This window comes from Salmo trutta, chromosome 38 (genome assembly GCF_901001165.1).
Source record: "Salmo trutta chromosome 38, fSalTru1.1, whole genome shotgun sequence".
Taxonomy (NCBI): domain Eukaryota; kingdom Metazoa; phylum Chordata; class Actinopteri; order Salmoniformes; family Salmonidae; genus Salmo; species Salmo trutta.
Window position 1 is genome coordinate 20570712 of NC_042994.1, and position 25607 is coordinate 20596318.

A 25607-nucleotide genomic window follows, 5' to 3' on the forward strand; every position below is an offset into this window, starting at 1 on the left:
AAATTTGAGAGTGGTTACCTCTTCCCTCAGATTTATAGCAAACCAAGTGGTGGAGCTGCCGTTTCGTGGTTTTCAAATAAAGGAATAAGTCTTTAATGTGCGTATCCATAGGATACATATGAATTGTTTGTTTGTGAAGTCTGTCATTGGTATGGCTATAGCGCATGTCTCACCTCGGCTGGTTTCCTGCCCAAAAGGAGGTAAGTGGCCATGGTCTCATCATACTTCTGTCCCGTTAACGCATCTGTGATGTCCTCTTTGGGGAAGCCCATGGTTATCATCAGTTCTGTAGGGAGAGAGGAGGGAACATAACACAATGAATGAATGACATGAAAAGGGTAGTAATATAATTTGTCTAATTCCAATGTAACACCTGAAGTTCCCTTTAGAATAATAACGTTATTGTATTTTATGGCAAGGAATTGATATTTTTCATAAAATATAGCGTGTTACCAAACAGCCCATAAGTGAGGAAGGGAGAGTGTCCAATCAGACGATTATGATATTGGGCGTGTGCGACTGACCTATCCGTTTGGTGTCGTTCCAGTCGGGTTCGGGTTCCTGGTGGGGCTTCAGCTCCTCCTCCTCATGGCCCACGTTCATCCAGCGGTCTCTCATGATTTGCTGAGGGGCAGACAGACAGTTAGATGGACCAATGGACAGACAGAGACAAAGGTAGAGAGGACTAAACAGCTTCAGCATAGTGAAAAACATGATACTTTGTACATCTGTATGCTCAAGTTGGATTTGGTAAGATGTAGAAGAAGAAAAAAAAAAACTGAGCAACACATCAAAGTGTTCCAGCGGCTAGAAGCCATCGGTTTAACATGTCTTCTTTAGTTCCATGAAAGCAACCTGTAGACGTTAACTAGAGATTTCTTTATCCACATGTTTGTATGAGCATATAAGTGTGAGCATATAAGTCTATAAGTGTGTGTCCATGCATGCGTGTGTGACCGTACATTCGCGCATGTGTCAGTGTGTGTTGCTCGCACTCTCTTACCTCCAGGCTGCTCCGTTTGCCAGGGTTGAGCACCAACAGTTTCTTCAGCAGGTTTTCACAGTCTGTAGACATGTAGAAAGGAATACGATACTTCCCTCTCAGCACTCGCTCTCTCAGCTCCTATGGAGGGAGATAGAGAGTAGAGGTTTTGGGTTAGTCTCTAGACATGTAGAAAGGAATACGGTACTTCCCTCTTAGCATTCTCTCTCAGCTCCTACACAGGACAATTAACAACAACAGTGGATGAGACTTTTTGGCCAAAGGAAGAGAAAGACTACCACTCAACACTTTATTTGGCATGAAAATGTTAAATATGTAACAGGACCATGTCAAGTAGAGTTACCAAAAACAGTGTTTTGTTTTGCAGTAAGGCGACCGTAACTTTAAGTGTGACCAAAAACTTTCTAGAAATGAGAACTGTGGAACAACTGACACAGCAATATTCGACTACGGTAGCAACTGAAGGAGAATGTGTTCCACATCAGAAATAAGTAGCTCCACACACGTGCACACACCTCCCCTTGGGAGAATCAAAGGGCATAAAGGATAACCTCCAGGCTACCGTCCCTCTCGCTTTCTCCTTACATCTGTTCCATACATCCATCCCATGCCCCACCACACAATCAAGTATGTTGGCCTATCAAAACCTACAAATTATGTTTTAAGTGAGAATAGGCATCGGTCTGAAGCCGAAAAAGGAAATTCACATGAGCACCACAATGCCTATTCCATCCATGCTATACCAAGGTTTTCCAGCACAGCTTTGACCTACTACAGTAGCTATGTGTAGGCAGGTTGCTTAGGATTCAAACAGCCTGATTCATACTCTTAGAGGTGCTTCCACAATAACGTGATTTGTAACGCATGCAAGGTAAAGAATTAGAGTCTTCACACACCACAGTAAGACATTATCCCATTACGCTACAATTTCATGTTTTTTTTCATTAAATGAACGCAAGCTTTTCTTTTATGTACTTACAAGAATCAGGCTTCTTTTTGCCTGCATTTCCTCAACTCTTTACTTTAGCAAAACATGTCACATTTTTATGTATATCATAATACTATCCTTTCTTGGTCAGTAGGTTCACAACTTAACATGTGGTGGTGTGCTGAACAGAGTAGCTCAGATAACAGGAATGCAGACCGGCTCTTTATGTAACTGTTAGCATCCCTGTTCATTGACATGAGCTCAAAATCACTTGTTTCAAACATGGCCCTGTTTTATCAATTCCTGTGCTGATCAATGGACAGTTCATAACCTCTGTCAAAATAATGTGTAGCTTAAAGTTGTTTGTTCTTGTATTTCTCTTTGCAATAAATATGGTGACACAACACACATTTACAATAGGCCTACATCTAAAAATACATACAGCCAAATGAGATCGATAGTGATATCACTATCTATCTATCTATCTATACACTGAACAAAAATATAAAACACCATTTCAAAGATTTTACTGAGTTGCAGTTCATATGAGGAAACCAGTCAATTGAAATTAATTCATTAGGCCCTAATCTATGGATTTCACATGACTGGGAATAGAGATATGCATCTGTTGGTCACAGAAATCCCCCCAAAAAATGGGCCGCAGGATCTCGTCACGGTATTTTTCAACATTCAAATTAGAGGTCGACCGATTATGATTTTTCAACACCGATACCGATTATTGGAGGACCACAAAAGCCGATACCGATTAAATTGGACACATTTTTATAGATATTTGTAATAATGACAATTACAACAATACTGAATGAACCCTTTTATTTTAACTTAATATAATACATAAATAAAATCTATTTAGTCTCAAATAAATAATGAAACATATTCAATTTGGCTTAAATATTGCAAAAACACAGTGTGGAGAAGACAGTAAAAGTGCAATACGTGCCATGTAAAAAAGCTAAAGTGGTTCAATATTCCCAGTTCTTCAATATTCCCAGTTAAGAAGTTTGAGGTTGTAGTTATAGGAATTATGAAGCATTGACAATTTCTCTATATACCATTTGTTTTTCATATACCTTTGACTATTGGATGTTCTTATAGGCACTATAGTATTGCCATCCTAATCTCGGGAGTTGATAGGCTTGAAGTCATAAACAGCGCTGCGATTCAAGCATTGCGAAGAGCTGCTGGCAAACGCTGGAAAGTGCTGTTTGAATGAATGCTTACGAGCCTGCTGCTGCCCACCACCGCTCAGTCAGACTGCTCTATCAAATATCAAATCATAGACTTAATTATAATACACACACAGAAATACGAGCCTTTGGTCATTAATATGGTCAAATCCGGAAACTATCATTTTTAAAACAAAACGTTATTCTTTCAGCGAAATACGGAACCATTCCTTATTTTGTCGAACGGGTGGCTGTGAATCGATGATAAGTCTAAATATTGCTGTTACATTGCACAACCTTCAATGTTATGTCATAATTATGTAAAATTCTGGCAAATTAATTACGGTCTTTGATAGGAAGAAACACAGTTCGCAACAAGCCAGGCGGCCCAAACTGTTGCATAAACCCTGACTCTGCTTGCACTGAACGCAAGAGAAGTGACAATTTCCCTAGTTAATATTGCCTGCCAACATGCATTTATTTTACCTAATTATGCGGTCTAAAAAAATATACTTCTGTGTATTGATTTTAAGAAAGGCATTGATGTTTATGGTTAGGTACATTTGTGCAACGAATGTGCTTTTGTTAAATCATGGGGCGGCAGGTAACCTAGTGGTTAGAGCATTGGACTAGTAACCGAAAGGTTGCAAAATTGAATCCCGGAGCTGACAAGGTAAAAATCTGTCATTCTGCCCCTGAACAAGGCAGTTAACCCACTTTTCCTAGGCCATCATTGAAAATAAGATTTTTTTTCTTAACTGACTTGCCTTGTTAAATAAAGGCAAAAACAAAAGTAATAATTTTAAAAATCGGCCATTATCGGCATCCAAAAAGGTCGATTACCGATTGTTATGAAAACTTGAAATCGGCTCTAATAAATCGGCTGTGCCGATTAAACGGTCGACCAGTAATTCAAATTGCCATTGATAAAATGCAATTGTGTTTGTTGTCCGTAGCTTATGCCTGCCCATACCATAACCCCACCATGGGGCACACTGTTCACAATGACGTCAGCAAACCGCTCACCCACACATTACATTACATTTAAGTCATTTAGCAGACGCTCGTATCCAGAGCGTCTTACAAATTGGTGCATTCACCTTATGATATCCAGTGGAACAACCACTTTACAATAGTGCATCTAAATCTTTAAGGGGGGGGGGGGGGGGTTTGAAGGATTACTTTATCCTATCCCAGGTATTCCTTAAAGAGGTGGGGTTTCAGGTGTCTCCGGAAGGTGGCGATTGACTCCGCTGTCCTGGCGTCGTGAGGGAGCTTGTTCCACCATTGGGGTGCCAGAGCAGCGAACAGTTTGGACTGGGCTGAGCAGGAACCGTGCTTCCTCAGAGGTAGGGGGGCCAGCAGGCCAGAGGTGGATGAACGTAGTGCCCTTGTTTGGGTGTAGGGCCTGATCAGAGCCTGAAGGTATGGAGGTGCCGTTCCCCTCACAGCTCCGTAGGCAAGCACCATGGTCTTGTAGCGGATGCGAGCTTCAACTGGAAGCCAGTGGAGAGAGCGGAGGAGCGGGGTGACGTGAGAGAACTTGGGAAGGTTGAACACCAGACGGGCTGCGGCGTTCTGGATGAGTTGTAGGGGTTTAATGGCACAGGCAGGGAGCCCAGCCAACAGCGAGTTGCAGTAATCCAGACGGGAGATGACAAGTGCCTGGATTAGGACCTGCGTCGCTTCCTGTGTGAGGCAGGGTCGTACTCTGCGAATGTTGTAGAGCATGAACCTACAGGATCGGGTCACCGCCTTGATGTTAGTGGAGAACGACAGGGTGTTGTCCAGGATCACGCCAAGGTTCTTAGCACTCTGGGAGGAGGACACAAGGGAGTTGTCAACCGTGATGGCGAGATCATGGAAGGGGCAATCCTTCCCCGGGAGGAAGAGCAGCTCCGTCTTGCCGAGGTTCAGCTTGAGGTGGTGATCCGTCATCCACACTGATATGTCTGCCAGACATGCAGAGATGCGATTCGCCGCCTGGTTATCAGAAGGGGGAAAGGAGAAGACTAATTGTGTGTCGTCTGCATAGCAATGATAGGAGAGACCATGTGAGGATATGACAGAGCCAAGTGACTTGGTGTATAGCGAGAATAGGAGAGGGCCTAGAACAGAGCCCTGGGGGACACCAGTGGTGAGAGCGCGTGGTGCGGAGACAGATTCTCGCCACGCCACCTGGTAGGAGCGACCTGTCAGGTAGGACGCAATCCAAGCGTGGGCCGCGCCGGAGATGCCCAACTCGGAGAGGGTGGAGAGGAGGATCTGATGGTTCACAGTATCAAAGGCAGCAGATAGGTTTAGAAGGATGAGAGCAGAGGAGAGAGAGTTAGCTTTAGCAGTGCGGAGAGCCTCCGTGACACAGAGAAGAGCAGTCTCAATTGAATGCCCAGTCTTGAAACCTGACTGATTAGGATCAAGAAGGTCATTCTGAGAGAGATAGCAGGAGAGCTGGCCAAGGACGGCACGTTCAAGAGTTTTGGAGAGAAAAGAAAGAAGGGATACTGGTCTGTAGTTGTTGACATGGGAGGGATCGAGTGTAGGTTTTTTCAGAAGGGGTGCAACTCTCGCTCTCTTGAAGACGGAAGGGACGTAGCCAGCGGTCAAGGATGAGTTGATGAGCGAGGTGAGGTAGGGGAGAAGGTCTCCGGAAATGGTCTGGAGAAGAGAGGAGGGGATAGGGTCAAGTGGGCAGGTTGTTGGGCGGCCGGCCGTCACAAGACGCAAGATTTCATCTGGAGAGAGAGGGGAGAAAGAGGTCAAAGCACAGGGTAGGGCAGTGTGAGCAGGACCAGCGGTGTCGTTTGACTTAGCAAACGAGGATCGGATATCGTCAACCTTCTTTTCAAAATGGTTGACGAAGTCATCCGCAGAGAGGGAGGAGGGGGGGGGGGGGAGGATTCAGGAGGGAGGAGAAGGTAGCAAAGAGCTTCCTAGGGTTAGAGGCAGATGCTTGGAATTTAGAGTGGTAGAAAGTGGCTTTAGCAGCAGAGACAGAAGAGGAGAATGTAGAGAGGAGGGAGTGAAAGGATGCCAGGTCCGCAGGGAGGCGAGTTTTCCTCCATTTCCGCTCGGCTGCCCGGAGCCCTGTTCTGTAAGCTCGCAGTGAGTCGTCGAGCCATGGAGCAGGAGGGGAGGACCGAGCCGGCCTGGAGGATAGGGGACAGAGAAAATCAAAGGATGCAGAAAGGGAGGAGAGGAGGGTTGAGGAGGCAGAATCAGGAGATAGGTTGGAGAAGGTTTGAGCAGAGGGAAGAGATGATAGGATGGAAGAGGAGAGAGTAGCGGGAGAGAGAGAGAGCGAAGGTTGGGACGGCGCAATACCATCCAAGTAGGGGCAGAGTGAGAAGTGTTGGATGAGAGCGAGAGGGAAAAGGATACAAGGTAGTGGTCGGAGACTTGGAGGGGAGTTGCAATGAGATTAGTGGAAGAACAGCATCTAGTAAAGATGAGGTCAAGCGTATTGCCTGCCTTGTGAGTAGGGGGGGAAGGTGAGAGGGTGAGGTCAAAAGAGGAGAGGAGTGGAAAGAAGGAGGCAGAGAGGAATGAGTCAAAGGTAGACGTGGGGAGGTTAAAGTCACCCAGAACTGTGAGAGGTGAGCCATCCTCACGAAAGGAACTTATCAAGGCGTCAAGCTCATTGATGAACTCTCCAAGGGAACCTGGAGGGAGATAAATGATAAGGATGTTAAGCTTGAAAGGGCTGGTAACTGTGACAGCATGGAATTCAAATGAGGAGATAGACAGATGGGTTAGGGGAGAAAGAGAGAATGTCCACTTGGGAGAGATGAGGATTCCAGTGCCACCACCCCGCTGGCTCGATGCTCTAGGGGTATGCGAGAATACGTGGGCAGACGAGGAGAGAGCAGTAGGAGTAGCAGTGTTATCTGTGGTAATCCATGTTTCCGTCAGCGCCAGGAAGTCTAGGGACTGGAGGGTAGCATAGGCTGAGATGAACTCAGCCTTGTTGGCCGCAGACCGGCAGTTCCAGAGGCTGCCGGAGACCTGGAACTCCACGTGGGTCGTGCGCGCTGGGACCACCAGGTTAGAGTGGCAGCGGCCACGCGGTGTGAAGCGTTTGTATGGCCTGTGCAGAGGGGAGAGAACAGGGATAGACAGACACATAGTTGACAAGCTACAGAAGTGTTGTTTCTTGTATTATTGTCTCTTGTGTCTTTAGAGAACTGTTTCACTTTGATATCCTTTTTCTTCTGTCCTGATTTTCTCTTTCTTTTCTTCTGTTAACTAGATATTCTTTGTTATTCTTCGTTAGCTAGCTAGCTTCTTCCAAAAGAGTCCCTAGCAACTGCTTAGCAACTGGTAAACAATTCAGCTAGCTAAGATAACTACAATTTTATGAAAAATAGTAACTTTTTTCAAAAGCCCATCTTCTTTGTTTGTTGCTTGTTTTTTCTCCTATTCAGTCTTGCAGTTTTCTTTTGATTTTTTTCCGATGTACTTCACTCTAAAAACCATGTAAATTTCAATATTTGTAGGAGCTCATTTTTCAGCTGCTGCTGCTCAAATTGGAATTCCGTTGTATACACGACGTCATACGTTTGTGAGGCCAGTTGGATGTGCTGCCAAATTCCCTAAAAGAATGTTGGAGGTGGCTTATGGTAGAGAAATTAACATTAAAGTGTCTGGTAAGAGCGCTGGTGGACATTCCTGCAGTCAGCATGCCAATTGCACACTCCCTCAACATTTGAGGCATCTGTGGTATTGTGTTGTGTGATAAAACTATACCTTTTAAAGTGGCCTTTTATTGTCCCCAGCAAAAGGTGCACCTTGTGTAATGATCATGCTGTTTAATCAGCTTCTTGAAACGATGCTGTGCGTTTTATTTAATTTATTAATTGATAAGATCCCAGCTCATAATCCTACTGATCATTGCTCAAAGCAAATTGGCAAGAGCAACAAACAAGGACTGAAGCAAATATTTACTATGCGACTACACAATGTAGCTGGCTAGATGACTACAGGAGCGTGAAATATGGATGAGCCGTTCTCAATGTGTTGGGAGCGGCCTGTCAAAACTAAACTATGTAAAGGTCAAATTATCTCCTCCGGGAGGCAAACCAAAAATGTTCTGATCCACAAGCGCTAACTTTAACCATTACACTATGAATTCTGTTCTCATCACATTGACTTCGACACATCATTTAAATGTCTGGAAGCGTTCGTTCCAAAACTATTTAATTCATTCACTCAATAGTGATTGCACGTTTATTTCTCTTGCTTGGATAAATACAATAGTCTAAAACAGTGGATTTGTTGAAAACAGACTCATTTAATAATCAGGTAGTTAAGAAAAATGTCCTTTTTATTTTGACTGAATGCTGCTGCAGGCTGCAACCTGATCTCATAGCGTTTCATATTATTCTGTACATAAATCTGAGACACTCCATTTAGTAAGTTGTGTTTCATAATGTATGTATTATTATTTTAAGGGGGTGGATTAGCTTTAATATTGCAAATAGATTGTGGCTTCTATCAATGTAATTGTCTACATCATTTCCATTCCCCCAAATATTTATATAAATATATTACACACACGTCAAAAGTTTGGACACCTACTCATTCGAGGGTTTTTATTTATTTTTTTACATTGTAGAATAATAGTGAAGATATCAAAACTATGAAATAAAACATATGGAATCATGTAGTAACCAAAAAGTGTTAAGGGCCATTTGACCAAGAAGGAGAGTGATGGAGTACTGCATCAGATGACTTGGCCTCCACAATCATCCAACCTCAACCCAATTGAGATGATTTGGACCGCAGAGTGAAGGAAAAGCAGCCAACAAGTACTCAGCATATGTGGGAAGTCCTTCAAGAGTGTTGGAAAGCATTCCAGGTGAAGCTGGTTGGGTCATTGTCCTGTTGCAAAAAACACATGATAGTCCCACTACGCCCAAACCAGATGGGATGGTGTATCGTTGCAGAATGCTGTGGTAGCCATGCTGGTTAAATGGGACTTGAATTATAAATAAGTCACAGACAGTGTCACCAGCAAAGCACTCCAGCAAAGCACTCCCACGCCACCTCCTCCATGCTTTACGGTGTGAAATACACATGCGGAGATCATCCGTTGACCCACTGCATCACAAAGACACTGCGGTTGGAACAACTTTTCACCGGTCTAATGTCCATTGCTCGTGTTTCTTGGCCCAAGCAAGTCTCTTCTGCTGGGCGGCTAGCTCTAGGAAGAGTCATGGTTGTTCTAAACTTCTTTTATTTAAGAATGATTGAGGCCACTGTGTTCTTGGAGACCTTTCATGCTGCAAACATTTTTTGGTACCCTTCCCCAGATCTGTGCCTCGACACAATCCTGTCTCGAAGCTCTACAGACAAGCTAACATGCTAAGTAGTAATTAGTAGCAAAGTTGGTAATTAGCTAAAATTGTCCATGATGAGATTCGACCACTCAACGTTTGGGTTGCTAGACATTCACGTTATATGCCTATCCTTCCACCCCAGCAAACCACCCTTGTTTTTGCCTTAAATGAGAATTGTCATATTTCTGAAGTAAATCTCTATTTTTGATGTACAGTGAGGGAAAAAAGTATTTGATCCCCTGCTGATTTTGTACATTTTCCCACTGACAAAGAAATGATCAGTCTACAATTTTAATGGTAGGTTTATTTGAAGTGAGAGACAGAATAACAAAAAAATCCAGAAAAACGCATGTCAAAAATGTTATAAATTGATTTGCATTTTAATGAGGGAAATAAGTATTTGACCCCTCTGCCAAACATGACTTAGTACTTGGTGGCAAAACCCTTGTTGGCAATCACAGAGGTCAGACCTTTGTTGTAGTTGGCCACCAGGTTTGCACACATCTCAGGAGGGATTTTGTCCCACTCCTCTTTGTAGATCTTCTCCAAGTCATTAAGGTTTCGAGGCTGACGTTTGGCAACTCGAACCTTCAGCTCCCTCCACAGATTTTCTATGGGATTAAGGTCTGGAGACTGGCTAGGCCACTCCAGGACCTTAATGTGCTTCTTCTTGAGCCACTCCTTTGTTGCCTTGGCCGTGTGTTTTGGGTCATTGTCATGCTGGAATACCCATCCATGACCCATTTTCAATGCCCTGGCTGAGGGGAGGAGGTTCTCACCCAAGATTTGACGGTACATGGCCCCGTCCATCGTCCCTTTGATGCGGTGAAGTTGTCCCGTCCCCTTAGCAGAAAAACACCCCCAAAGCATAATGTTTCCACCTCCATGTTTGACGGTGGAGATGGTGTTCTTGGGGTCATAGGCAGCATTCCTCCTCCTCCAAACACGGCGAGTTGAGTTGATGCCAAAGAGCTCCATTTTGGTCTCATCTGACCACAACACTTTCACCCAGTTGTCCTCTGAATTATTCAGATGTTCATTGGCAAACTTCAGACGGGCTTGTATATGTGCTTTCTTGAGCAGGGGGACCTTGCGGGCGCTGCAGGATTTCAGTCCTTCACAGCGTAGTGTGTTACCAATTGTTTTCTTGGTGACTATGGTCCCAGCTGCCTTGAGATCATTGACAAGATCCTCCCGTGTAGTTCTGGGCTGATTCCTCACCGTTCTCATGATCATTGCAACTCCACGAGGTGGGATCTTGCATGGAGCCCCAGGCCAAGGGAGATTGACAGTTCTTTTGTGTTTATTCCATTTGCGAATAATCGCACCAACTATTGTCACCTTCTCACCAAGCTGCTTGGCGATGGTCTTGTAGCCCATTCCAGCCTTGTGTAGGTCTACAATCTTGTCCCTGACATCCTTGGAGAGCTCTTTGGTCTTGGCCATGGTGGAGAGTTTGGAATCTGATTGCTTCTGTGGACAGGTGTCTTTTATACAGGTAACAAGCTGAGATTAGGAGCACTCCCTTTAAGAGTGTGCTCCTAATCTCAGCTCGTTACCTGTATAAAAGACGCCTGGGAGCCAGACATCTTTATGATTGAGAGGGGGTCAAATACTTATTTCCCTCATTAAAATACAAATCAATTCATAACATTTTTTGACATGCGTTTTTCTGGATTTTTGTTGTTGTTATTGTGTCTCTCACTGTTCAAATAAACCTACCATTAAAATTATAGACTGATCATTCCTTTGTCAGTGGGGAAACGTACAAAATCAGCAGGGGATCAAATACTTTTTTCCCCTCACTGTATATGGGATGTTATAGAAGGGTCCATATACTTTTTTGTGTGATTTGGCTCGTTTTTGAGAGACTTACCCTATTCGCGATTCACTTCCTAATTTCTCGTTGTGTAGTATCAGGGCACGTCCTTTTAGAAACAGACATGCTCTCAGTATTGTAACGACCCTGGGTTTATAAACGTGGATATCTCCTCTGCCGCTCGATCATACTTTTGCGCACAGTCGATAGCGCGCTGGACTTCAGGCTAGAAGGTCGAGGGTTCGAGACCTGCTCCCTACTGTTTCATTACAGTATAGTGATACAGGTCTTTAGATGCTGTACACATGAAATTTATAATTCCGAACTTTATCTGCAATGTTATAATCCATTTTGTGTGACTCGAGACGTTTCTTCTACCAGCTGTGCTGCGCGGCCCACGGGACAAGCTTGGCCTGAACAGTTCCGTAGGGGAATTTCATGTGTACTACATCGAAATACATGCACAACTATACTGAGAGCGTGTCACATGCACCCAATACAACAACTGTAGACCTTACAGTGAAATGCTTACTCACAAGCCCTTAACCAACAATGCCGGTTTAAGATAATTTATTTTTAGCTTTTGTTCATCGTTGTGTACTGATACTGCACAACGAGCAATGAGAAAGTGAATTGCGGCTGAGGTAAGTTTCTCAAAAACAAGCCAAATCACACAACAACAAAAAGGGTCCGGATCTTTCTATAACATGCCATTTACACCAAAAATAGAGATTAACTTCAGAAATAGGAACATTTTCCCTTAAGTAACTTTGTTTTATGTAACATATACTTATTTCAGTGTCCTTGATTTACATTTAGTATGTTGCTTCTAATCTATGAGACCAAACTGGCACACAGCAAGTCGCGTAACCAAGCAATGATTCTGATGATGTTATTTTAACCTGGTGCAGCGTGTGGAGCCCCCTGACTATGTTTTACTTGTGTATGGCGATTTCGGATTTTCTGTGTACACACCGAAAAGTAATTTGACACTGTGTTGGTCAGTCAGCACACATTTGGGATATAAATGTAAAGACGGCAGGAGAGGGAGTTTATGCCAGAGCTGGAATTTATTCAACATGTGTTTGAAACAGCGATGCTGTTAACCATCAGTTGCGCTTACCAAGGCTATCTGTACATGTGCGTTTGGGGTTCAACATAGCTAACTTACTGTTTCTTAACAAAGCAATTTGTTTTCTCTGTTATGGTTTGTGTTGTGGTCTTGGTTGTTCTTAGTCGAGGAAATGTAGCATAGCTAACTGCAGTGTTTGTCCTGTCTGAAATCTGGCTACCTCGACTTAACGTTACCGTAGCTCGGTCTGTACAATGCAAATGAAAGTGATTAGCTTGGCAGTTTCCCAAAGTAACATTAACTAACGCAAGAAAGTATGATATATTGTGGTGCATGATCTGGCCATCAACGTTAGCCAACGCTACAGTCTTCGGGTGGCTTAGGTTACTTAGCTAGTTAAAGTTAAATTGGCTTTCATAGCAGCCAAGGACGTTCGCTAGTTTATTTGTGCATATTTGTTTGTGCTCCGATTGCACGCAAGTGTCTAGATCAGCAGTTAACACATGATGACTTTATGTGAAAAACCTTACTTGGCTAGCTAGCTAGCTTTCTCACTTGTTGGTTAGCTACCTAGCCAGCGTTAGCTCTCATCTAACGCTACATTAGATAGCGAGCTATCTACCGAGCTAATCAAAACTACATTCATTGGCCAGCTACCTTTATTTGCCTGTCCATTATCTAGCTAGCTTTCAGCTGACAGGTGTTAACTGGCTACAAAGGCTAGCTGCTGGACTTTGTACAAGCTAATGTTCGCTAGTTAGCTACCTAGCTAACCAAAATATCTGTTTGCGTTTATTGATTAACCTCAGCTTGAATACCACCATATAGCTAGCTATATACAGTAGCCTAGGTTTGTTTGCATACACTTCTTATGACTGGCAGCATGGTGCAAGCAGCCATGTTGTTTCCGAGCAACCGACCCAGTGTTTTTACTCGGAGTTTGGGCAAAAAAACAAATATGTTAACATTGTCAGAAATGCTACAAAAAGGTAGCACATCGTTGTTTCTTAAAGGATGGAAATGTGCACGTGAGTGAAATTATACATTTAATAAAAAAAAATTTAAAAAAATTGCATTTAAGTCCAATGGTAACTTTATGGACGCTATAGTCTCGTTTTAATCTGACGTCCAGAATTTGAGGAAAAATATATTTTTTAAATATACCATAACGGACGGCTCATGACGAGAGGCGGGGAGTGTGTTGTGTACCTCCAATAAAGTTGATTTGCGAATTTGTATCGAGATTGGTGTCATATTGGAATTTAACACTGAGCTTCAACCAATACCTATAACATTATGACCCATAGGTTCCATACAGAATTTCCCCCAAAACCCACACACAACCACCCCCCACCAAACACACCTTTAGATTCTGTCCATCAAAGGGCAGTGAGCCGCTGACAAGTGTGTACAGTATGACCCCCAGGCTCCAGACGTCCACCTCGGGCCCGTCATACTTCTTCCCCTGGAACAGCTCTGGGGCAGCGTAGGGCGGGGAGCCGCAGAACGTGTCCAGCTTACTGCCTAGGGTAAACTCGTTGCTAAAGCCGAAGTCTGCAATCTTGATGTTCATGTCTGCGTCCAGGAGTAGGTTCTCAGCCTGATTGGAGATTGGAAGAGGGGGGTGAGTATCTGTATACAAGAGATACAGCAGACAGAAAGACGGATATACATTGATCGAGAGAGAGAGAGTCTGAGTGCCTGTCAATCTGTATCGATCAATGTCTACTCAGACAGTGAGTCACAGACAGACAATGTGTGTGTGACCCTTGATGGCGCAAAGTTCCAATGCTACAGCAGCATGTATGGTATTGGTTTTCACCTTCAGATCCCTGTGGACGATCCTCTTCTGATGGCAATACTGCACTGCAGAGACAATCTGAAAGAGAGAAAATTCTGTTGGAGGGGGACAATTTCTTTTCAATCCATTCCTAGGGGTCTCTCAGGCTGTACATTTCTACCCCAGCATTAACACACTTGATTTAACTAAATCAACAAATTACCAAGCTAAGCTAACAAATCTCAATGGTAGATTTAGCCGCTATGCTATCGTTCTACTGACGGCTAATGAATCTCTACAGCATTAGCCGCTAAGCTATGCTACAAATTAATTAGTCCCCATTCTTAGCAGAGGTTGGATTGCATTAGCCTCCTAGCAATAAGGCTAATCAAATCTCTCATCAGTCAGAGATGGGGTACTCTGCTTGAATGCTACATAGATAAGTCATCCTTCCTCCCTCGAGGTATGCTAACGCTACATCAATTCTGACAAGACTGGATAGGACATCACTAAAAGGAAGTGGACGCCACACATTTTCCAGGGCCGAATTCATAAAGTATCTCCAGAGTAGGAGTGCTAACCTAGGATCAGGTCCCCTTGGTCCATATTATCTCATTATGATCTAAAAAAGCAGATCCTAGATCAGCAGTCCTATTCTGAGAGACATAATATGGGCACTGATCTGTTAGCTTAGGTGACTAGATTTTAGCTGCGCGAAAAATGGATTACCCCGCCATAGTTCTAAATCTTAGCATATCACCCAAGTTTGGTAGCTATGCTGTTGGAGGCACTTTCTGACCATGGGCATGGTCGTTCATGCAGTGGTTACAATATAGGTTATCACTGATGTCATGACGTTGGCCTGTGGGTAAGGTTTATGACCCCCCCCATAAATACCTTTCTCCCTTCCCCTCTCTGACCCTACTGAAGGACTTGAATAGCCTGTGTTAAATATAGAGAGTCTGGGAACATCAAACAAATGGGGAAAGGAACCATATTTTGGTAATAAAACCAGTTGGAAATATGCTTTGGAACGTAATGAGTATGAGTCAGTTCGTTGTTATCTGAGACATTATGATTGATGACAGGACGACATAAACTGTACCTGAGAAAGTATACACCCTCTAGTTATCAGAGTAACATGGAATTGTTATGCAATTGAAATGTTTGATATTGAAATTGTTTGTTAGGAGATGAAATGTAATTTTAGCTTCCAAATGAGAGAATTGGGTTTTCATAAGGAAAGTGCCCTGCTTGATCAGTGGCCCACCCCTGTGAAGAGGAGGGGTTATAAACGATGAAACACATCCTTCCCCCCCTCCACTATATAAGCCTTTGACGAAAAGATAACCAGGTTGTTCCAGTACGTGAGGTCTGCAACCTCTACATTAGGACACACATGTCAAGGACAGAACTAAGCCAACCTCGGCGTGAGCTTTGATGGCGAGTGGTATGAACTTTGAGCTTATTCACTACAGAAGTGATACTTCCTAGCCGTTGAGTTAGCAGCGGCCGCTGTAGACGTGGGCTAGGAAAGGACGGACGACGAATCCAGTCTAACAGACGGACGAAGATACCACCACGTATCCAATTTACCACCAGAGACATTCTTAAGAGTTTACAGGAAGATCTGTTGGCCAACCCGGCCAGCATCTACGACCAATCTACCGAAGCGCAGCTCAGAGTAAATATTTATTGCATTTTCCTTTTCCAAATGGGCGGTAATTTAGAATGCATAAGATAATGTATTTACGATAGCATAGCTGCTGTTTCTACGTTCCTAAATCTTCCCGCTCTTTCATTCAAGCCCAACCCCCTTTCCTTTGTGTAACCAGCTTTCATACAGGTTCCGTCCACCAGGACGTTTTCTGTATGACATCATTTGTATTCTGTGTATATGTAATTCTGTGTGATTAGTTTAGGTATTTAGTAAATAAATAATTAAACCCAATTTTGTATTGCTGATTCAACTTGTTAGCCAGGGTTCGTGAAGATAGCCAAGAATTTACAACTTTCATTATGAGACTGAAAATAAGATAAAAATAAAATAAGGGTTAATATTGACTGCTATTGATGTAAAATATTACTAAGTATTTTAAGAGTTTATTCGGAAGATAACGGCTCTATAAACGTTCTTCCGTGGTGCCCCGACTTTCTAGTTAATTACATTTACATGATTAGCTTAATCAGGTAATATTAATTACAGAGAAATCATTTTATAAGTTAGCATGTCATATCACTTAATCCGGCATAGCCAAAGACACGACACTGATAAATATTACCATAAAAGGCAAACGAGTTGGGTACAGTGAAAGACAGCATTTTTACATGTAAATCTGATTGGATACAGTGTTTGATCATTTCAATGTCAGCCTCATTTTAACTTCAGAGTTGCTTTTTTCTTTGAGGGCTAATCAGGGACATTTCCAGGGACAGGCCACCAGAATCTGGGACTGTCCCGGAAATTGGGGACGTCTGGTCACCTTACAGTTAGCTCAAAGGAGAGATAAAGGAAGGATGCAAAGAAAAAGGTTAGACATTTGCCCCATTCCAAATGAACAGTTTAGACTTTTTGTGCAATTCTATATTGTCTCCTAGGTAGATCTGAAAGGACTGGATAGGGGACAGCAATATAGTAATAGATTGACCTTGCGCTATGATTTTTTTGCCCTGTTACTTACACCTATCCAATCGCTTCAGATCTACAAATGTGCCAAGGTGGGTAGTGGATATGGGCTAGGGGTTGTTTCTGGACAGGGCCATTGACCAACACAAACCTTATATACTTGGGAGAGACACTTCATAAAAGGGTTCTGCTATGCTTAAGGACTACCTCTAGAGTCTAGGGGAAAGACCTAGGACCTGTTTCTAGACGGGGCCATTGACTAACCTTCTATACTTAAGGGGAATCGGAGCTTCCGCTTAAGTCAAATTTTCACTTAGTCACGCAAGGATGCTGCGATGCCAAAACACCACCACTAGAGGTCAGTGTGGGTTGACAGAAGTGCACTAGGGGAGTAATAAATGACTTTAATGATGTTCTGTATTTCTGCTTGGTGAATCAGCATGAGGTCTGTTCGTGCTGAGTAACAGATATGGGAACTTCATGAGCACACACACACAAACTTTACTGAGATGTTATCAACTCACACACTGCCTGGCTTGTAGAATACACAAACTGTAAGAGACATGCCCAACCTCGCCTGTAGGACTCAAAGTGGCATGAAACACACCCTAATAGACAGCCGGTGCCGATGACGTGGATGGCGATTAAGGTAGCCCCCAGAGGGGTTGGGTTAAATGTGGAAGACGCATTTCAGTTGAATGCATTCAGTTGTACAACTGACTAGGTATCCCCCCTTTTCCTGTAGAACATGAACATACATGCAGTCATACACGCGCTGTCTGTTCCCAGGAGGTCATTAACTCATCCATTTATTCAGAGCACGGACCCGTCTCTTGCAGTGCCTCTCTCTCCTTTCCTCCCTCCCCACTAGATTGATGACAGAGGATATGTCTGGTGACATCGCTGCACCTCTTCACACAGCGGTTTTCAGCAGTGTGTGCGCGCACGCACGTGCTTGTATCGCTATACTCTGTGTGTAAGTGTGTGTTTGCTTGCGGGAGTGTGTCCGTGTGTGTGTGTGAGCCTGCAGTTGTGTGTGACCGAGTGTGTGTGTTAGCAGTAACTCACCTGGCGAAACTTGGCTCGAGCTTCTTTTTCCTTCATCCTTCCATGTGCAACTAAGTAGTCAAATACCTCACCTGGACAGGGACATGGCGAGAGAAAGAAAGAGCGAGGTCTGGAGTGAGGGAGGAAACACATCTACTGCAAACCAAAAAGCTTCGGCAGCTCCAGTCCTGGAGAGCCGCAGGTGTGCAGGCTTTTGATCCAGCCCAACTAACACACCTGATTCAAGTCATCAGCTAATTACAATCTTTTGTAATTAGTTTGTACCAGAATAATAAGAATAATTTGGCGTCTTAGCTGATGTAGAACGAAAGCCTGCACACAACGTGGCTCTCCAATACCTGGGAGTTGTCTGCCAATGTGCTAGTACAGCTGCTCTTTAAGGTGCACACAAAATATACAAATGTCTCAAAAGAAAGAGAATGTGCGCTTACTGAAACGGGAAAAGACATTTATGGTCAAAACCTTTATCACTTACCCCAAAAAATACTGTGCATGGGGGGGAAGCATTATAGTTAACAGACAGTCATTTTAGATTCAATCATTATTTTGTTCATACTCACCACCACTGGCGTACTCCATTATCAAATAAAGTGTCTTCTCAGTCTCAATGACTTCAAACAATTTAACTGGAGAGAAAAGGAGAGAAATAGAGGATGAGTGAGGATAGCCAATGAGGACAGCATATCCTGTCAACTACTAGCTGACAGACGAAAAGGGTGCATCTATAACTGAACAAAAATATAAACGCAACATGCAACAATTTCAAAGATTTTACTGAGTTACAGTTCATATGGAAATCAGTCAATTTAAATTAATTAATTAGGCCTTTATCTATGGATTTCACATGACTTGGCAGGGATGCACACACTCGACCATAGGTTGGCCTTGGAGGGCATAGGTCCACCCACTGGGGAGCCAGAACCAGCCAATCAGAATGTGTTTTTATAACAAAAGGGCTTTATTACAGACAGAAATACTCCTGCAGGTGAAGAAGCCGTATGTGGAGGTACTGGGCTGACATGGTTACACGTGGTCTGCGGTTGTAAGGCCAGTTGGATGGACTTTCAAATTCTCTAAAACGACGTTGGAGGCAGCAGAAATGAACATTAAATTCTCTGGCAACAGCTCTGGTGGACATTCTTGCAGTCAGCATGCCAATTGCACGCTCCCTCAAAACTTGAGACATCTGTGGTATTGTGTGACAAAACTATACATTTTAAAGTGGCCTTATTGTTCCCAGCACAAGGTGCACCTGTGTAATGATCATGCTGTTTAATCAGCTTCTTGATATGCCACACCTGTCAGGTGGATGGATTATCTTGGCAAAGGAGAAATGCTTACTAACAGGGATGTAAACAAATTTGTGCACAACATTTGAGAGAAATAATCTGTGTGTATGTAAAAAAAAAAGCCATGTATTGTTCAAAGAAAGTGATTCATTTCTCATTGCTCTGGATGCATAAAGGCTCTTTCAAATGCGCACGCGCACACACACACACGCGGGGTATGATGTGTGTGCGTGCGCTTTTGATTTAGACGCACGTCATAGACAAATACATTTTTCAATGAACTACAACGAAACCACACCAACCCCTTCCATCTAGCCATCTCCTCCTAGGACACCCCCCGCCCCACACACGTAGACACATAGAGCTGCCTGACAATGTGGAGACCAGCACGCCGAGTCTGTTTCAACATGTAAAGGAATGAAATGACCTCCTTCCTGTCACACTTATTTCATTACTCTGGGCATAGAACGGGAAAAGAGAAAGATAGTAAGAGACTGAAGGTTTGATCAGGGCTGGACTCAAGTCAAATTGACCTGATTATTAAAATATAATGATTACTTAATTGTCCATTGTCTTAAATTCACTAGGATAGGGGGCAGCATTTGGAATTTTGGATGAAAAGCGTGCCCAAACTAAACTGCCTTCTACTCAGGCCCAGAAGCTAGGATATGCATATAATTGGTAGATTTGGATAGAAAACACTCTAAAGTTCCTAAAACTGTTAAAATAATGTCTGAGTATAACAGGACTCATATGGCAGGCGAAAACCTGAGAAAAATCCAACCAGGAAGTGGGAATTATAAAGTTTGTAGTTTAAGTGAATGCCTATCCAGTATCCAGTGTCTGTGGGGTCAGATTGCACTTCCCAAGGCTTTCAGTAGATGTCAACAGTCTTTAGAAGTTGTTTCAGGCTTCTATTGTGAAAGGGGAGCGAATAAGACCACTCAGAGTAAGTGGCTCAGCTGAAAGCCATGAGTTGCTCACGGCCACGAGCGATAAACGTGCCCTTCGTTCTCTTTCCTTTCAAATGAAAACGGTATTGTCCGGTTGAAACATTGAATATTTATGATAAAAAGAGCCTAAGGATTGATTATAAACATCGTTTGACATGTTTCTACGAACTTAAATTGAACTTTTGACTTTCGATGTTGTGAGCGCGCTTTGTGCCTTTGGATTACTGAACTATACGCACGAACAAAACGGCGGTATTTGGACATAAATAGGGACTTTATTGAACAAAACGAACATTTGTGTAACATGGAGTCCTGGAAGTGCCACCAGATGAAGATCAAAGGTTAGTGATTAATTTAATCGCTATTTCTGACTTTTGTGAGTCCTCTCCTTGGCTGGAAAATGTCTATATGGTTTTTTGTGGCTAGGCGCTGTCATAACATAATCGCATGGTGTGCTTTCGCCGTAAAGCCTTTTTGAAATCGGACACGGTGGTTGGATTAACAAGAAGTTTATCTTTAAAATGGTGTATAATACTTGTATGTTTGAGGAATTTTAATTATGAGATTTCTGCTGTTTGAATTTGGCGCCCTGCAATTTCACTGGCTGTTGTCGAGGTGGGACGCTAGCATCCCTCAAATCCCAGAGAGGTTAAGGAAACAGATTTGTCTTCTGCTTTATTCAAACTCCTCAAAACCCTACATGCACATCCCAGGAGAAGTTAAGAACCTAAGTGCCCTGCTCAAGGGCACAGTGGCAGAAGATGGCCTCTAAGATTCAATATCAGCGACTGCCTGCACAACCCACCCTAAACTATCCCACCTAAAACAATAAGCCAGTTATCGAGAGCAAAGCCACCCTAATAATTGCCAGCCCTGCCCATCCACTCAACTAGCCTGGTCCCAGATCCGTTTGTGCTCTTACCAACTCCATAGCGGTCATTGTCAAGCCAAACATGTTTCACATAATGCGTGACAAAGAGCTGGCATGATAGCTAAAACTGACTGGCGCTCAGGCTACCACTCAACTACTGCTTCAACCCGTTCCCATCAGGTCAGGTGCGTTAGATTTGGATTAGTTCTAAAAATGGGATACATCAGCCTAAATTGAACAATAAAAAGGTACTGCAGACATTACCATGATTGGAAACATAACCCAAAAACAGAAAGACAGTACATGCAAGTTATGTCTAAAAGAAATTGTATTCGTTGGTGAATAATAGGATGTAAAAAGCAACTAGGCGAGTCTGGGGTTTTAAGTGACACTGGTTACCTTCAGATAAATCACTGCCCTTGCATTGAAGTGTGTGCGCGCATGTGTATTGTGTAATCATTCCCAGGCCCAGGGTCTTAATGACGCCATCGCCCAGTCCAAATTATGTTTTATGGGAGTACTTCCGACCCCCCGTTGGCTAGCCGGAATGAGCTGACCCAGAACAGGATCATCTCAAAGCCAACCGGAATGGGATCCGGTCAAAAACAAATCATTCTAATAAGGGCTGCTGGCTCCCTTTTCGTCACTGCACAGCGACATCCCGGAATGCCGTTTCATCCTGGAATGCCGCTTCGCTTTCCATCAAGTTCTCTTGTTATTAGTTTGTTATTATTTTATGTATCCTTTATCTAGCCTGGCAAGTCCCATGTCCCAGAGTAAAATGTTTTGCTCTGGACAAGAAGTAGCATAAAAACATTAATAGGAAGACAATGCATACATGTACTTATCCTAGGTCAATTCTCCCGAGCTGGTGCAGGGGTCTAAGTCACTGCATCTCAGTGCTTGAGGTGTCACTACACACCCTGGTTCGATTCCAGGCTGTATCACAACCGGCCGTGATTGAGAGTCCCATGGGGCGGCGCACAATTGGCCCAGCGTCTTCCGGGTTAGGGTTTAGCCGGGGTAGGCCGTCATTGTAAATAAGAATTTGTTTGCCTAGTTAAATAAAAAATGAAGTCTTTGGGTGATATTATTTTTTTTTTTATAGATGGCTCTGTTCTCAAAACTGTCCACGTCACAGAGTATGGAAAGAAATGGATACAAATGAACTGGATGTTGTACAATAGGTTTTGAAAGAAGTCGTGTTAAGTGGTAGTAATATGGTAGTGTTAGTATTAATACGGTAGCATTAGGAGTAATCTTGCTTGACACTGGCATTGCTTTTGAAAATAACTTGCATTGTGAGGATAGAACAGATGTGTTGGTTGGTCTTACCTATATTGGGGTGATTCAAGATCTTCATGATCCTGACTTCACGAAAGAGCTGTGAAAAGAAGAGAGAAAGATGCCATCTACAATCATAATCTCCTGCAATCAAACTCACTGTCAGGGATCATTCGTCATTTTCATCACGGAAATCAAGGAAACAAAATAACCAAGAACAAAATCAGTTTTGAAAGTGAGATAAGATAATACTTTGTCTTCTTGCACAGAAGTTGGATTTGTATCTTGACTGGAATGACTGGAGCATATTATTGTCATCTCCTGATGATAATTGTTGGTACTGTGAGTGTTCAAGAGCTTCACTGACGTTTAAAAAAGCCCAACACAACAGGGCCACATTCAGATCGTCGAGCAGTTCCATCAGTGTTTTTTGGATGACAATGCAGCTGCATTGAACAGATGTTTCAGATGAACAACATGAGCATTTCAGGATACAACACCAAGATTAAACATCTGTTGTAAATAGTTTAGGGCAGAGTAACCCCAACTGGCGGCTCGCCGGCAGAATTTGGACCGCGGGTGATTTTTATTTGGCCACTCAAGTTCTGAGCAAAAAAATAAATACAAAATTTGAGTTATTATTGATGGACACTAAAGACAAAAAAATAACACCAGCAAATCAGTTCTAAATGATTTTAATTTTGGAAAATTGTTCCACAGAATTCCCACACATATTAGAGAGATACTGTATATGTGATCGTATACAAATGCAAGCAAGGTTTGAAATTATTATATATCTATTTTGGCTTCTTGCAGTCAATTTGCTGTATACAAATTATTTGTAATTAATGCTCCGGCCCCCTGACCATCCTCTCAAGAAAAGATGGGCGTGCGGCTGAATCTAGTTGATGATCCCTGGTTTAGGGTGTATATCACTAATTACACGAGTGATACTGTAGGATACTGTAACAGTATAAATCAAACTTCTGTCTAGGATCAAGACTTGGATGCTGCATTCTGGCTATTACCATTCAATGAGATTAAACTGCACACCTCTGGACATGTACTATACCAGACAGTCGATACCATTGCTGGGCAGCTGCAGTGACACACCTAATTGTAGAACCTCTGGACTGCCCCTTTTATTCCAACAATAAGAGAACAATAGTTGAATGTTACCCAACAAGTCCACATAGACATTTTCCAGAAGTGTAAATAGAATATGGGCTTTAAAGAGAGCTGGAGATATGATTGGCATGCCTGCTGAAGTGGAGTAGAACATTAGGCATTTTCATCTTTGACTGCTCATGTGTGCAGCGAATTTGTCACTGCTTCATAGATGGATGGCAGGCTTTGTATCTGTGTGTGTGTTAAAGTGAGTGAGTGAATTCATAGTGTGCGTGCGCTTACTGTGTGTGTTTGACAGACTCCCATAATGGCTAATGGGGTCCGCGCGGCTACAGTCCCTGTGGCGCACCGTTACCCGTGTGATTAGGCAGCCTCTGTCAAGCGGTGACAGGGTGCTGTAACATGTGTTGGCTGCCTGTCCGCTCCTCCCGACTCCCTCCTCTCCCAGAAGGCGAACGAGGACCAGTACTGAAAAATTCCATTCACCATGCCACATTGTCTGTAGTGGTCAAGTTACCAACAGTTTGCTAACAAAACGTTACACCAAGTCAAGTATCACGATAAATAAAATAAAATTTGATTAGGTCACATGCCCGGAATACAACTGGTGTAGATCTTAGTGAAATGCTTACTTACGAGCCCCTAACCAACAATGCAGTAAAAACAAAAAACACAGATAAGAATAAATATAAACATAACAAGTAATTAAAGAGCAGCAGTAAAATAACAATAGCGAGACTATATACAGGGGGGTACCAGTACAGAGTCAATGTGCGGGAGCACCGGTTAGTTGAGGTAATATGTACATGTAGGTAGAGTTATTAAAGTGAATATACATAGATGATAACAACAGCGAGTAGCAGTGGTGTAAAAGAGGGGGGGGGGCAATGCAAATAGTCTGGGTAGCCATTTGATTAGGTATCTTATGGCTTGGGGGTAGAAGCTGTTAAGAAGCCTCTTGGACCTAGACTTGGCGCTCCGGTACCGCTTGCCATGCGGTAGCAGAGAGAACAGTCTATGACTAGCGTGGCTGGAGTCTGACAATTTTTAGGGCCTTCCTCTGACACCGCCTGGTTTGGAGGTCCTGGATGGCAGGAAGCTTGGCCCCAGTGATGTACTGGGCCGTTTGCACTACCCTCTGTAGTGCCTTGCAGTCGGAGGCCGAGCAGTTGCCATACCAGGCAGTGATGCAACCAGTCAGGATGCTCTCGATGATGCAGCTGTAGAACCTTTTGAGGATCTGAGGACCCATGCCAAATCTTTTCAGTCTCCCGAGGGGGAATATCGCGAGTAGGGATGCACGATATATCGGAATCGGCTGATGCTTAGTTTAACACCGATGTTAAAAAACGATGTCAAAGCTACTGTGCATACTTATATAACCCCTTGGGTTGTGCTGTGGTGGAGAGCTTTGTGGGCTATACTCGGCCTTGTATCAGGATGGTAGGTTGGTGGTTGAAGATATCCCTCTAGTGGTGTGGGGGCTGTGCTTTGGCAAAGTGGGTGGGGTTATATCCTGCCTGTTTGGCCCTGTCCGGGGGTATCGTCGGATGGGGCCACAGTGTCTCCCGACCTCTCCTGTCTCAGCCTCCATGCTGCAGTAGTTTGTGTGTCGGGGAGCTAAGGGCTGTCTGTTATATCTGGAGTATTTCTCCTGTCTTATCCGGTGTCCTGTGTGAATTTAAGTTTCTCTCTCTCCCTCTCCCTGATCCCTAGGACCATGCATCAGGACTACCTGGCCTGATTACTCCTTGCTGTCCCCAGTCCACCTGGCCGTGCTGCTGCTCTAGTTTCAACTGTTCTGCCTGTGGCTATGGAACCCTGACCTGTTCACCGGATGTGCTACTTGTCCCAGACCTGCTGTTTTCAACTCTCTAGAGACAGCAGGAGCGGTAGAGATACTCTGAATGATTGGCTATGAAAAGCCAACTGCCATTTACTCCTGAGGTGCTGACCTGTTGCACCCTCTACAAACACTGATTATTATTATTTGACCCTGCTGGTCATCTACAAACATTTGAACATCTTGGCCATGTTCTGTTATAATCTCCACCCGGCACAGCCAGAAGAGGACTGGCCACCCCTCATAGCCTGGTTCCTCTCTAGGTTTCTTCCTAGGTTCTGGCCTTTCTAGGGAGTTTTTCCTAGCCACCGTGCTTCTACACCTGCATTGCTTGCTGTTTGGGGGTTTAGGCTGGGTTTCTGTACAGCACTTTGAGATATCAGCTGATGTAAGAAGGGCTTTATAAATAAATTTGATT

The 25607-nt window shown here is 43.5% G+C and overlaps 1 protein-coding gene across 4 annotated transcripts in view; it reads right to left on the reverse strand.

Annotated features, from left to right (window-relative positions):
* The window catches only part of mark1 (MAP/microtubule affinity-regulating kinase 1), a 102032-nt gene that overhangs the window by 13801 nt on the left and 62624 nt on the right, over positions 1-25607 (reverse strand). For all 4 annotated transcript variants that reach the window (XM_029739375.1, XM_029739377.1, XM_029739373.1 and 1 more), the window contains 8 exons: positions 22270-22318; positions 18382-18447; positions 17822-17892; positions 14170-14226; positions 13711-13947; positions 1004-1123; positions 525-624; positions 174-286 (listed from right to left, as the gene is read on the reverse strand). In XM_029739375.1, coding sequence (XP_029595235.1) covers positions 174-286; positions 525-624; positions 1004-1123; positions 13711-13947; positions 14170-14226; positions 17822-17892; positions 18382-18447; positions 22270-22318 — 813 coding nt within the window. The remainder of the gene's footprint in view (positions 1-173; positions 287-524; positions 625-1003; positions 1124-13710; positions 13948-14169; positions 14227-17821; positions 17893-18381; positions 18448-22269; positions 22319-25607) is intronic.